The sequence below is a fragment of the Planococcus citri genome, chromosome 4 (assembly GCF_950023065.1).
Source record: "Planococcus citri chromosome 4, ihPlaCitr1.1, whole genome shotgun sequence".
NCBI classification, from domain to species: domain Eukaryota; kingdom Metazoa; phylum Arthropoda; class Insecta; order Hemiptera; family Pseudococcidae; genus Planococcus; species Planococcus citri.
Window position 1 is genome coordinate 27,661,550 of NC_088680.1, and position 12,610 is coordinate 27,674,159.

At 35.7% G+C, this 12,610-nt stretch overlaps 1 protein-coding gene across 1 annotated transcript in view; it reads left to right on the plus strand.

Annotated features, from left to right (window-relative positions):
• Positions 1-12,610, plus strand: part of LOC135845632 (fatty acid synthase-like) — a 38,841-nt gene that overhangs the window by 25,619 nt on the left and 612 nt on the right. The window contains exons 12-35 of the mRNA XM_065364330.1: positions 1,015-1,319; positions 2,021-2,273; positions 2,357-2,465; positions 2,556-2,813; positions 2,889-3,068; positions 3,156-3,307; positions 3,398-3,565; positions 4,353-4,493; positions 4,562-4,717; positions 4,847-5,049; positions 6,361-6,597; positions 6,688-6,796; positions 7,471-7,644; positions 7,886-8,065; positions 8,168-8,366; positions 8,485-8,665; positions 8,747-8,892; positions 9,080-9,327; positions 9,443-9,770; positions 9,853-10,005; positions 11,187-11,381; positions 11,799-11,948; positions 12,062-12,183; positions 12,272-12,538. Of these exons, the coding sequence (XP_065220402.1) occupies positions 1,015-1,319; positions 2,021-2,273; positions 2,357-2,465; positions 2,556-2,813; positions 2,889-3,068; positions 3,156-3,307; positions 3,398-3,565; positions 4,353-4,493; positions 4,562-4,717; positions 4,847-5,049; positions 6,361-6,597; positions 6,688-6,796; positions 7,471-7,644; positions 7,886-8,065; positions 8,168-8,366; positions 8,485-8,665; positions 8,747-8,892; positions 9,080-9,327; positions 9,443-9,770; positions 9,853-10,005; positions 11,187-11,381; positions 11,799-11,948; positions 12,062-12,183; positions 12,272-12,538 (4,614 nt within the window). The remainder of the gene's footprint in view (positions 1-1,014; positions 1,320-2,020; positions 2,274-2,356; positions 2,466-2,555; positions 2,814-2,888; positions 3,069-3,155; positions 3,308-3,397; positions 3,566-4,352; positions 4,494-4,561; positions 4,718-4,846; positions 5,050-6,360; positions 6,598-6,687; positions 6,797-7,470; positions 7,645-7,885; positions 8,066-8,167; positions 8,367-8,484; positions 8,666-8,746; positions 8,893-9,079; positions 9,328-9,442; positions 9,771-9,852; positions 10,006-11,186; positions 11,382-11,798; positions 11,949-12,061; positions 12,184-12,271; positions 12,539-12,610) is intronic.

Consider the following 12,610-nt stretch of genomic DNA (forward strand, 5'->3'; position numbering starts at 1 on the left):
CGAATCCGAAATCCCGAATGGACATTTCCCGAATGGGATATTTCCCGAATACCATTATCCCGAAGTCGTTTTCCCAAATGCCGTAATCCCGAATCCTTTGTTTCCCGAATCCCGAAAAAATTTTCTTTTAAAAAATTGAATTTTTTAAATTCAAAAATACTGTATGTTGTGGTATGAGTATGACAAAAAATTTCAAAGAACAATGTTATGAGCCAAAGTTCTGAGGTGCATGTGGACAGATTGCTCAGGTCCTTTTAATACAACTGAAGCATGTTTCCAAACTGCACTAAGTCCATTTTCAAGGTTTCGGAGGTTGCAACGCTATCTAGCATGAAGTCGCAGCCCAAAATGGCTGATATTTTGATATATTGTGTCCAAGAGTCTTGGCTATAACATATCAAAAAAACAGCCAATTTGTATCATTTCTACGTTTCCAAACTGTACTAAGTACCATGAATTTCGTATCAATATTTTTTTGGACTTTGGTGCATGTTTGGAAACATATGCTTCAACTATATTTCTGCCTTCGTCAAAGAAGTTGGTGATACATCGAGCTCTACATTGTTTTGATCGGACTAACGTAAGCAGCAATCCCAATATATTCTATTGTTACTCTGATCTGGCTTTGAGCGGTGGTAGACATACCCGTCTATTACCATTTGTGATACCTTCATTTCGAGTATTACATGCATGACCGTGGTAAACACATTTTCCATAGAAAATTAATATATTCGGGATTTTAAAATTCGGGATAAAGACATTCGGGAAAGTGGTCATTCGGGATTTTGGGTTCGGGATTTTGGGCCTCGGGAAAACGGATTCGGGAAAATAGTATTCGGGAAATATCTTATTCGTCGGGAAATATCCATTCGGGATATCGGATTCGGGATTTTGGGTGTGAACCGATATTAATATTAAGAAACTTCGGAGATTTTATTTCCAAAATTGTGATGCTGATGTATCTAGAAATATTCTAAATCCTGCCACTGATACCTATCTAAATCTAATCATCAGGTTATACTCGAACCGAAACTTCGTTCAGAAAAATGGATATGTACATCAGCTCCAGAATACGAATGGGAGATGGATCAAGTAAAATATTCTTCGGCTGATTACCACACAAATAATTTACTGAACCCAGTATTCTTTGAAGAGGGTTGTCGTCATATACCTGGCAACGCCATAACTATAGAAATAGCTCCCCACGGTTTATTACAAGCTGTACTAAAACGTTCGTTACCCAAAACGGTGACAAATATACCACTAACACTCAAAAACCACGAAAACGGAGTTGAGTTTTTTTTTAACTCGTTAGGCCGGTGAGTACATTTATACATAAATAAGAAAGAAATCCAACTTGCCTACTGAAGTGTTTTTTTTCGCCCCCGCCCGATCCGATTGACCAAATATTTACGACATTCGCATTTTCCGCTGATCCTCGTCCCGGTATATTTGAGAGAACTATTTTTAAAAGGGCGGGGGCACTTCCACCTGAATTGTTGGGAATGGTGTCAATCGTTTTTGCTAAGTTTGTGTAGGTTGGCGCTGAAAATCATTTCGTTTGTGCTGCTGCCCTTCCCAAGGTGTTGGAGAGAACTTTGAGAGCTGTAGAAACGAAAAACCCCCACTTTCGCTTTGAAGGTTCAGAATGGTGTAAATCACTTTGTTGTGATCCAGTTCTTGTAGTATTGAGGTACTACATATTTGGGAGGGGATGGCTGGAGAAATGAATTTTGAAAAGGGACAATGGGAGTTACGGAGGAAAGATTGAAAAGAGGAAAATAAATGCGATCCTTTTGGGGCTTCATAATATGTGCTGCTGTGTGTTGACACCCATAATCCCCTAGCCATCTCTCCTCTCAGGAGAGCTGTTCAAAAATTCATGGTGAATCGTCGTGATTTGTAGGAATTCCTTCGTTAGGAAAATTTTTGAACCGCTCACATTTTTTTTAGCTTTGAAAAAACATGAAAAAAATAAAAAAATTATTATTCAGTTTACTCGTATGTTACCTACTTATAGAATGTACGAGGCTGGATGTGTTCCAAACTTGAGTGTGTTATATCCACCTGTGGAATTTCCAGTTAGTAGAGCAACTCCAACAATTTCTTCGCTAATTAAATGGCAGCATGATGAACAATGGTCAATTGGAAAACTCAAAAATGATTTGTGTACCGAGCGAGAATTCAACATTAGAACAATGGATGATGAATACAAATTTGTAAAAGACCACGTTATAGATGGAAGGAATTTATATCCCGGTTTAGGTTACTTGGTTTGTAACTTTGTACTCTACTCGTCTGACAAGCTCTCCGAATGTTTCGAATGTCATAAATAATTTTTCTAAATGCATTGCAGTGGTTAGTCGTGGAAACTGTAACTCAAATAAGAAAAAAGAAAAATACGAGGGCACCAGTAGTTTTTGAGAACATTCGTTTTGAACAAGCGACAATTGTTCCTCAGAAAGGTTCAGCAGACCATTTCACATATCAACTGCAATAGATAGCGCGAAATGTACAGCACAGAGCATCTAATGCAATGAAATGCTTAATTTCAGGTGTGCTGAAATTACTGGTAACAATTACCGCCGGTAATAAACACTTTAATGTAACGGAGAACGGCCAAATTCTAGCTTCAGGGACAGTAAGAATTCTCGAGAATGCTGATAAAGAAACATTAAACGTACCCGTTCACAATACTGATTTAAATTCTGATGAGCTAAACTTGAGTACTAATGATTTTTACAAAGAATTAAGGTTACGAGGATACCATTATAAAGGGTTATTCAAACAGGTTGCTGGAGTGAATTATGAAGGTAGGTATACCGAGTGTAATGTTTCATCCTACCCATATACTTACGAGTCTAGTTCATATTCAATTCATATTTCAGGCACTTATGGCGAGATATTTTGGAATGATAACTTTCCGGTTTATATGGATAACATGGCTCAAATACAAATACTGCGTCTTGATACTCGTGAACTTCTCATACCAACGTTTGTACGTAAAATCGTTATCGACTTCGAGAAACATTTCCAACAAATAGAGTTACTAGACAAAGACAAGCCTAGTAAGTGTTGTACTATCATTACTTTTCTAATAACATTTTCATCTACAAAATATCTATGCCTACTCCAATGTCAAATGTGTACCGCAGAGTTGCCTGTTCATTTTTTTCCGAAACATCGTCTAGTGTGTTCCGGAGGTATTCAAATGATTGGGTGGAGTTGTAAAACTATTACTCGTCAAAAAAATCTAGCTGAACCAGTTCTGCAAAAATATCAATTTTTACCCTATATCAACGACGAGGTTGGAAATTAAGTGTGATCAAACTAGATAATTTGCTTAGGTACATATAATATGTAGATCATGAATTATATAGAAAGTTATTTTCACAAGGAAATGGAATTAAATTTGGCAGTCCACACGTGCACCTACATTGCACTCACAAACACATTGGAAATTCAAGTAAAAACCTACGAATTACTTAGCCATGACCACGATTTTAAAATCGAAACTATGTCGTCTATAATCTGGAATTCACTGAATAGTTTACCGATGATTCAGGTAGATACAACTTTTTAAAATAAAGTCCTCAGTCTCTTGCTCATTCTTTACTAGAGCATGGAAGCGCATAAAGAGGCTGCTGAAAAAATTTCAACGGCTCAAATATAAAATTGAGGGTTGTGTGAGATTGTGAATCATCTAAAATTGACCAAAAATTGCGTCGTAACCGTAGTAAAACCCTAAAAAAAAGTCCTGGATTTTTTCGGATCTAGGTTATTTTCCCCAAAACAGGTTGGGTAGAGGCTACAGCGAAAAAACTATGACTTCAAAAATGCCTCCTCTTTGCGGATCATATCTCTCCTCCGGGGACACCTCCGGAGTAGAAATTTTTCCGAGTGACTCAACTAAAATGTAGGTCTCTACTAAATTTCACCAAAAACTCCAACATTTCTCTTCCGCGAGTTATCCTAATATCTCTTAAATGCCTAAGAGATCTTTAGGGTTGCAGCTGCTCTTTCAGCCAATTTTTTGACAAAAAAGCATTAAAAATACATTTTGTCTCACTCATGTCAAAAGAGGCTCCCAAAACGCGTTCGTAGTTGAAATATGACCTGAAAAGAAAATTCCTAGCTCAAGTAGGTATTAATTTTTGGATTTTGGGACATTTCGTGAAATATCTCTAAGTAGGTACTCATCTACTCAATGAGTCACCAAGCTCTGGTAGAAAAATGAGCAAAATCGACTACTGAGTACCTGAAAGGTTCCCTTTCAAGTACAGACGGTTCGCTGTCATATTTTTGGCAACCTATATGGTAAATGCAACATGATATTTTTGTCAATTTTCAAGCCCAACGTAACAATTTCAATGAGCTCTGATCAAATGGCCGACATTCAATTGCCAAATGAAATTACCGTAACGAATGAAAAATTGCCTAATGATAAAAGCTGCTTGTTGATCGCTTCATCAAATATAAGCAACAAAATTGACGTATGTATGCTGGAAATTAGGAACTTAATTTAATTTAATAATAGGCAGCTGCTTACTTCTTCTCTCAGATACTTGAAAATGTACGTCAAGCATTAAAAGATAATGGATTTATTATCACGAAAGAACCTGTCACCAAGGACATCAACTCATACGAAAAATTGGGATTTAACGTTTGCTTCAGTCGTAAGATCAACGCTACGGAGAGAATGCTCCTCTTAAATAAAGTACGTATATTAGGTTTAGGTAAGGTACGAAAAGAAGCAATAAATTGGTAATTTTAAGTAGGTAAATTTGAACTGAATATCTTGAGCTAAGCTAATGATTCAATTCCCTGATTGTTGATTTGTTAACAGTCGGTGAAAAATGAATCATCTTACAAAACTGTTAAAGTACAGAGTGACTCGTACACTTGGGTATCAAATATTCAAAGTAAACTAGCAACTATTGACTCGGAAAGGAACGAAAAATTGATCATTTATGCTGAAAAAGATCCTAAAAATGGAATACTAGGATTCTTCAATACATTAAGAAAAGAAGAAAAGGGAATGGATCTGAGGTGAGTGGTACCATTGGGGTTTGGTTTCCTTAAACGGGTAAATAAGTAACCATATTACATTGTTGGATGCGTGGTTGCATATTAAAGAGTTCGCAGGAGGACAAGAAGCAATGAGCTAGTTTTTTAAAGTTAAAAAGTTGATTAGTAGGTACATATGTATAAGAAACATTAACAAGAATTCCTCTCAACCTACGTATCAATACTGTGATACCCTTTGCAGATCTGCGTAGGTAATGAATTGAAAAACAAACGTTTTGCAGACATTTTTTTGAAGAATAAAAAAATAATCAGACATAAAAATTTACTGCAACTCTGTCACAAAAAAATCAAAGTTTTTATAAGTAGGTATAACTACACTGAAAGAAATGATTTTCAAAACGCTGTATTCAGTCCCGAAATTGATGCAATGGTTACTGCACAGTACAGTAATTTTCAAATTACCTCATTTTGATGTAATGATTACATAGTTCAAATCACAGAATGCATCAAATAATGGAATGAGTACATTGCCAGGATGGATTTATTGCATCACCTTCCAAAATTCATTTCTATGTTTTCATTACATTTCTTTGGGGACTCAGTCCTGCAGACATGGTACTCAAAACATCATTTGGTGGGTAATAATTACATCGTATGGTAAGCAATGATTACATTCCTTAAACATATGACAGAACCATGTAGTGATGTACTGAATACAGTAAACGATGTACTGAGTACATCGTCAGTGGTAAACATTCCCAAACAGTGAAAAACTTATAAATACTTCGAGGGCCTGAATCAAACATTCTACTCATGGCCATGTCGTTAAGTTTAGGCAGTTAGAACGAGAGGTCGAAGGTTCGAATCCCGGTTAGGTAGGAAAATTTTCGTAGGGAAATTAGGTCTTGAAAAATTCGTTGTAGTAAAATCACTTAAATGTGCGGAGAAACTTGAAATTGATAATACCTAACCCCACTTTTTAAATACTGTTGAATAAAAACGATGGAATGGTTACTGCACTTCTGTGTAATAGTTACTTCTCTAAATGTGTACTGATTAATGCGTTTCATTTCTATACCAAAATTACCGCGTTTTAATGCACTGAGTGCATCGTTTTAATGTAACTATTACTGTTTATTTCTTTCAGTGTACGATTTAAAAAATACACCATTCGATCTCACTTAAATTCTATTGTGAGGTGAATTTTTAAAATTTTCGAGAAAAATGAAAGAGGAAATATTTTTCACATAGGTATAAAATGTATGTAACACAGTTGATAATTTTTGCATCACACAAAATATTACTTGACAAATTTTTGTTCTCAATCCAAAGATGTATTTATACGATGGACGATAAAGCGATCGATTTTTCATTGGATCACTCATTCTATAAAGATCAATTGGATAAAGATTTATGCCAAAATGTTTTCAAGAATGGGCAGTGGGGTACATATTGCCATTTGCAGAATGAACCAGTGAATCTAGTAGAAACAACAAATTCACTGTGTATACAAGAAGAACGTGGTAATTTCTCCTCATTCAAATGGATCGAAAAATCAAACCTCGACACGTATGGAATTATCTTTTTATAATTTTACTCACCTAGCTTTTTCTCAATGGGTAAATTTGTGACCGCTTTGATTTAACAAATCAATTACAGAGATGAACACATTCATGTATATTATAGTAGCCTGAATTTCCGAGACGTTATGATAGTAAGCGGGAGAATTTCAGCGGAAGATCTGCCTTTCTATAATCGATTAGAGGAGGTAAGAATATCCAAATGCACAGATAGTGTATGGTACATTAATTCATCTATAGGATGTGTTAAGGAGGTTATCACTTTTAGTGCTTTGCATAATGACGAAATAAAGATCACTATTACTATAAAAACACTATATTTATTATGAGAACTGCGACGGCCGTTTCGGTACAACACGTACCATCTTCAAGGCATGAGAACAGACTGATAAATATTATGTAATAATTTATCAGTCTGTTCTCATGCCTTGAAGATGGTACGTGTTGTACCGAAACGGCCGTCGCAGTTCTCATAATAAATATAGTGTTTTTATAGTAAAAGTGATCTTTATTTCGTCATCATCTATAGGAACAATAATCCCTCCACTTCCCTTGGCCCTCATCTTTTCAAAACCAGCAAAATTGCAATTTCAATTGAGAATTGCCATCTTTGAAATCTTACAACCCTCAAACATCCCAGGTGGATTATTTATATGAAAATTTTTTCAAACGTATTCTCTTGGCAAAACAAGCACTTTTAGTTTTTAAACATTATTTTTGGTGGGTTTATCTTACAACTTTTCCTTTCCAAATCGGTCAAAAATTTGGTTGAACATTTTTTCTCTAGCAATACCTACCTATACATACTTGGCATAAGAGACGCCCTCAATTCATTTGTTAAATTTTTATCAACCCCCTATAGTGTCAGCACGGTTTTGAATTTTCCGGAAAAGATGGCAATGGAACACGCTGGATGGGTATTGTAGAAAAAGAAGCGTTAGCAAGCGTTGTTCGACCTCTCGTTGACTGGACATGGAAAATACCGGATCATATGACGCTAGAAGAAGCAGCCACCATTCCTGCCATATACATTACAGTAATTACATATTTGTATTTCACGGACTGAATAATTGTTGGAGGATTGTGCTTTAAAATTAAAATTGATGATACATAATGAAAAATCCACAATTGAACGATTTGAAAAATTGATGGAATCAAAACATATGAAGATAGACCACGCCATTGAATTTTTTTTCATGCAATTTCATTTCATCTTTCGTTAGTTTTATTCCCGGATGCGAAGAATTTCTCAGAATTTAACTCATTTAACTTTGCAGGTAGTTATGGCTTTCTACTTGAAGATGAATTTGCAAAAAGGATGTTCAGTACTCATACACTCAGGTAGTGGTGGAATTGGTCAAGCGGCCATTAACATTTGTCTTCATCACGAATGTGAAATATTTACTACTGTCGGTACACCTGAAAAAGTACAGTTTATACGAAAAACATTCCCTCAAGTATGAAATTCGTTTATTTTCAAACAAACAAACGATAAGTAGGTACTCGTACCTACATTGTAGCTGGTAGCGATTGTAATCGTACATGTAAAATTCATGCAGATTCCAGAGAGTCACATTGGTAACTCGAGAGATACATCTTTTGAGCAGTTGATAATGCAGCAGACAAATGGCCGTGGAGTGGACGTAGTTCTGAATAGTTTGGTTGAGGAAAAAATGCAAGCTTCTGTACGTTGCTTGGCTCCGTCTGGGCATTTTATAGAAATAGGAAAATATGACATGCTCAACAAACATACTTTAGGTCAGTACGAAAAAAATACCTATCCACTACAGAACCAATCGTTTATTTCATTTACTAAAAATATTATTTACCCACTTACTTGTAAACACATAACAACAAATCAAAAATTTTAAATTAGATTTGGAGCATTTCATCAACAATGTATCATTTCAAAGCATACAATTAGATTTGGTTATGCGGAATAACAGGCAACAGGCACTCGCAATTCGAAATAAGTTTACAGAGCTTCTGGATCAAGGAGTAATAAAACCAATACACAGAATAATCTTCCAAGCCGACAAAGTGGAATCAGCTTTCAGGTACTTATAGGCTAATTTCCTCTTACTTCTAGCATAGAGCAGTTGAAGCAATTAATCAATAAACCTTTTAAATTTATTTAGATTCATGGCATCTGGAAAACACATGGGAAAAGTTCTAATAAAAATGAATGATGAGGAGAACGACATAGAAGGCAAACCAACTTTGATACCTAAGAAATGCAAGCCTCAAGTTTTTTGTCCAAAACTTAACTCTTATGTTATTGCAGGTAAGTCATCTTTGTGGCGAAGGGGGGGGGGGGATTGAAGATTGGAATCAATACAAATCTTATGCATCCCTGCTAATTTAATATTACCCGCACTGGAAATTCCCCATTTCGTTCTCTTGACAAGTTTCCCTTTTTAATAAAAGTGTGCAAGAATAACCCACATCGACTAACTATTGGATATCTTCAGGAGGCTTAGGTGGAATGGGAATGGAGCTGGCTGATTGGTTGATCTTGAGAGGTGCTCGCAATATTGTATTAAGCTCAAGAACAGGAATCAAAAATGGTTACCAGTCGTATCGTATAAAATTATGGCGTTCGTACGGAGTAAAAGTGATAATATTCACTGGAGATGTGACAAAAGAAATAGGAGTAAAGAATTTACTTCAAACAGCTAATACATTAGGGCCAGTAGAAGGGATTTTCAATCTCGCAGTGGTAAGCATACTATTTTGACCCCTCTCAAATCGCTGGAATGTAGGTAAATCAGTTTGTACTGATGTTCGGAGATTGAACAGCTCATTTCACTAATGCTCCATAAATACCTTCGTAGATCCTTAAAGATGATCCATTCGTTCAACAAACCGAGGAAAACTTCCGTTTGACAAACGAGCCGAAGGCAATCATATCAACGCATCTCGACAACTTAAGCAGAAAAATGTGCCCGCATTTGAAATACTTCGTCGCATTTTCCAGTGCCGCTTGTGGTTTGAGTAACCAAAACCAGAGTAACTACGCTTATACCAATTCTGTGATGGAAAGGATATGTGAAATCAGACATGCAGATAATCTACCCGCTTTGGTAATTCAATGGGGAGCCGTCGGAGACGTTGGTATAGTAGCAGACTTCACTGAACAGGCTGCAGGAACTGAAATTACAAGTGAAATGATTTTACAAGATGTGGTTTGCTGTAAACCAATACTTAATTCTCAAACTATCAAACATATTCTCCTCATTTATAGTTTGTGGAACACGGCTACAAAAAATTAAGTCTTGTTTGGAGACACTCAATATGTTCATGAAAGGCTCTCGTCACCCCATTGTAACTAGTATGGTGGTTGCTGAAAAAAAGCGAACTGACGCCGATATTATAAGCGCAGTAGCCAATGTATTAGGTAAATTTTGCTCACATCTCACATTTGGAGTAATAAGGTCACAACTCAAGATAATTGATCTTGACATTTTTGCATTTTTGGGGTTTGTATGATTCCCTGCGATCAAAAAGTAGCACTTTCAGTTGGGTACACTAAAATCCGAAATGGGGTTTCTTTTTAAAAAAAATGGAATTCGCACAATTAGGTATAGGTACCTACTTGAGAAGGGAAATTAAGGCGAGTTATCCCAAGAGATTGACTTAATTTTGTCTCCAAACGACTTCAAATAGGTACCCTATCTAATACTCAGCTCGCGACGATTAGCTTCAATACCTATTTCAGATGAAACCTTTTGTAATTAACGAATTAATATATGCATCAACCCACAACATATAAAACAGTACAATCCACAAATTCGTGAAATGGATATTACCTTAAGTAACAACCGATCGAATTAACATAAACTATAAATTTGGTACCCATTAACATTCCCAGTTACCTACGAATCAACCTCAATGACGAACGTACATTGGCAAACTAGACAGATGACAGATTAACCGTTGGACCAGTCCGAGGTGCGTTAGTTCACGTAAACTATAGTCCCCTTCCTATAAGTAATTACCCTTCCTCCACTCCGGTGGTGCGGGCCACATTTACTGTATCATACTTCTACTTATTGTAAGATTTCAGTTTTTTTTTAAACTATGCATTCTAGAAAAAAAAACAATGACACTATTGCGATTGGAAATTCAATTCTCTACAACTTTGCTCAGATGTAATTTTTTCATAGGGAGCTACAACCTCCAGATTGATTTTAATGAAATGTTACAACTTGAAATGTTTTCCAAACATTGCAATGTTCCCTCTTTATAAACACTTATTATTAGGGTATTCTTATGCTAAACAGAGATAGGTGTAATGTAAGTACATAGGCTATGATATGAAATCTTTAAAATGAGGTAGGTACTATTCATGAGAATAATAAATCAATAAGTACCTATAAAAAAAAAAAGAAAATCCTTCTCCTGTAAAATTTCACTTCTTTAAAATGTATGTACCTACTCATACCATATACATGAGCTTATCACTCCAATGCTGAGATATCAAGAAAAGTATGTATGTATAGGAGATTAGATGTTTTGTACCTACATATCTTGCTTTACACTTTGAAATGTCCCACTAATTATAAAAAAACATCACAGGTATCAAAGACCTGAAGACTGTAAATCAATTATGGACTTTCCCAGAACTTGGCATGGATTCCATTTTGGGAATGGAGCTAAAACAAATCCTTGAATCAGAATTCAATGTTATTTTTAGCCCAGAAGACCTACAAACAATGACCTTTGTCAAATTGCATCAAATGAAAGAAAAAAAAGAGAATTCCTTGAAAACAGGTACTTAATTCAGTGCACTACCAACACATCTCACGTAGTAGATACATCTATTATTTGGTAATAGTAGGTAGCCTAAGTATATTATGTGACAGGAGCGGAAAGTAAGGTATGCGATTAACGAATGAGAAGTTTGAGGAGTGAGACAAAGCTGAGCGACTTTCATCGCACGAGTTAATCGCATTACTATCCAATCCTGTGGTGTATACTATTTTAATTTCATATGAGAGGAAAATAAATGCTGAAATTTTAAAAAATTGTCAATTTAGAATTTGTAAACAAGCGCGGAAAACAGGCAGTCATTTTCCGCGCTTGTTTAGATAGATGCGTTAAAGACGTATTTTCTAACCACAAAACTGCCTAGGAAACTACTCATTATGAAATTAAAAACTATATCATCATTATTCATGATCTTCATAGGTAAAAAAATGAAAACACAAATTGAAATCTTTATGGATGAAATACTTGCAAATAAGCCAATTCGTCGCTTGCCAATCGATGAAAACGATATTGAAAAGTCAATTGTTTTCAATGAATATCCAACGACTTTCATTTTTCCCGGATTCGAAGGTAAAAATGGATTTGAACTACTAGATACCTAAGTATTTGTAAACTTTGGAGAACATTTCACAATATGAGAAATCCTATCTGATAATGCATGTGTCATAAAAACAAATTAACAGGATTAGCTGTTACGATGCAATCATTGGCCAAAACATTACCAGGACAAGTGCTGTGTTTCCAGTACCACTTTGGCGAAGTTGCAGACTTCACATTGAAAGAATTACGCGATTATTTTGTCAAAGTAAGTAAACTTCTCACCAAGTTCAACTTACAATTAACTTGCGATGCATGAATAATTTCCGCAACCTGTTTCAATATATCACTCGCAGTACATACTGGAAAATTTCAACTTGGACAAGGAGTTTTGTATAATTGGTCACAGTTTGGGTGGATATATTGCCTTAGAAGCGGTTGATATATTAGAGAAGCAGGGAAAAAGAGGATATCTGTACTTGATAGATTGTTCTCCATTGTATCTGGTAAAACTCCAGACCAGAGAAGACATGAAAGAAAGGTATTCCAACAATGAACAATTGGAAATGAATGTATGCTCAAGTATAGTGTCAATGTTTTCACCCACTACACCCATAGAAGAAGTGAGTGCATTCATTCGATGGCTGAAAAATAATCATGTTCTCTGAATATTAAGCAAGATCATACCAGTAATT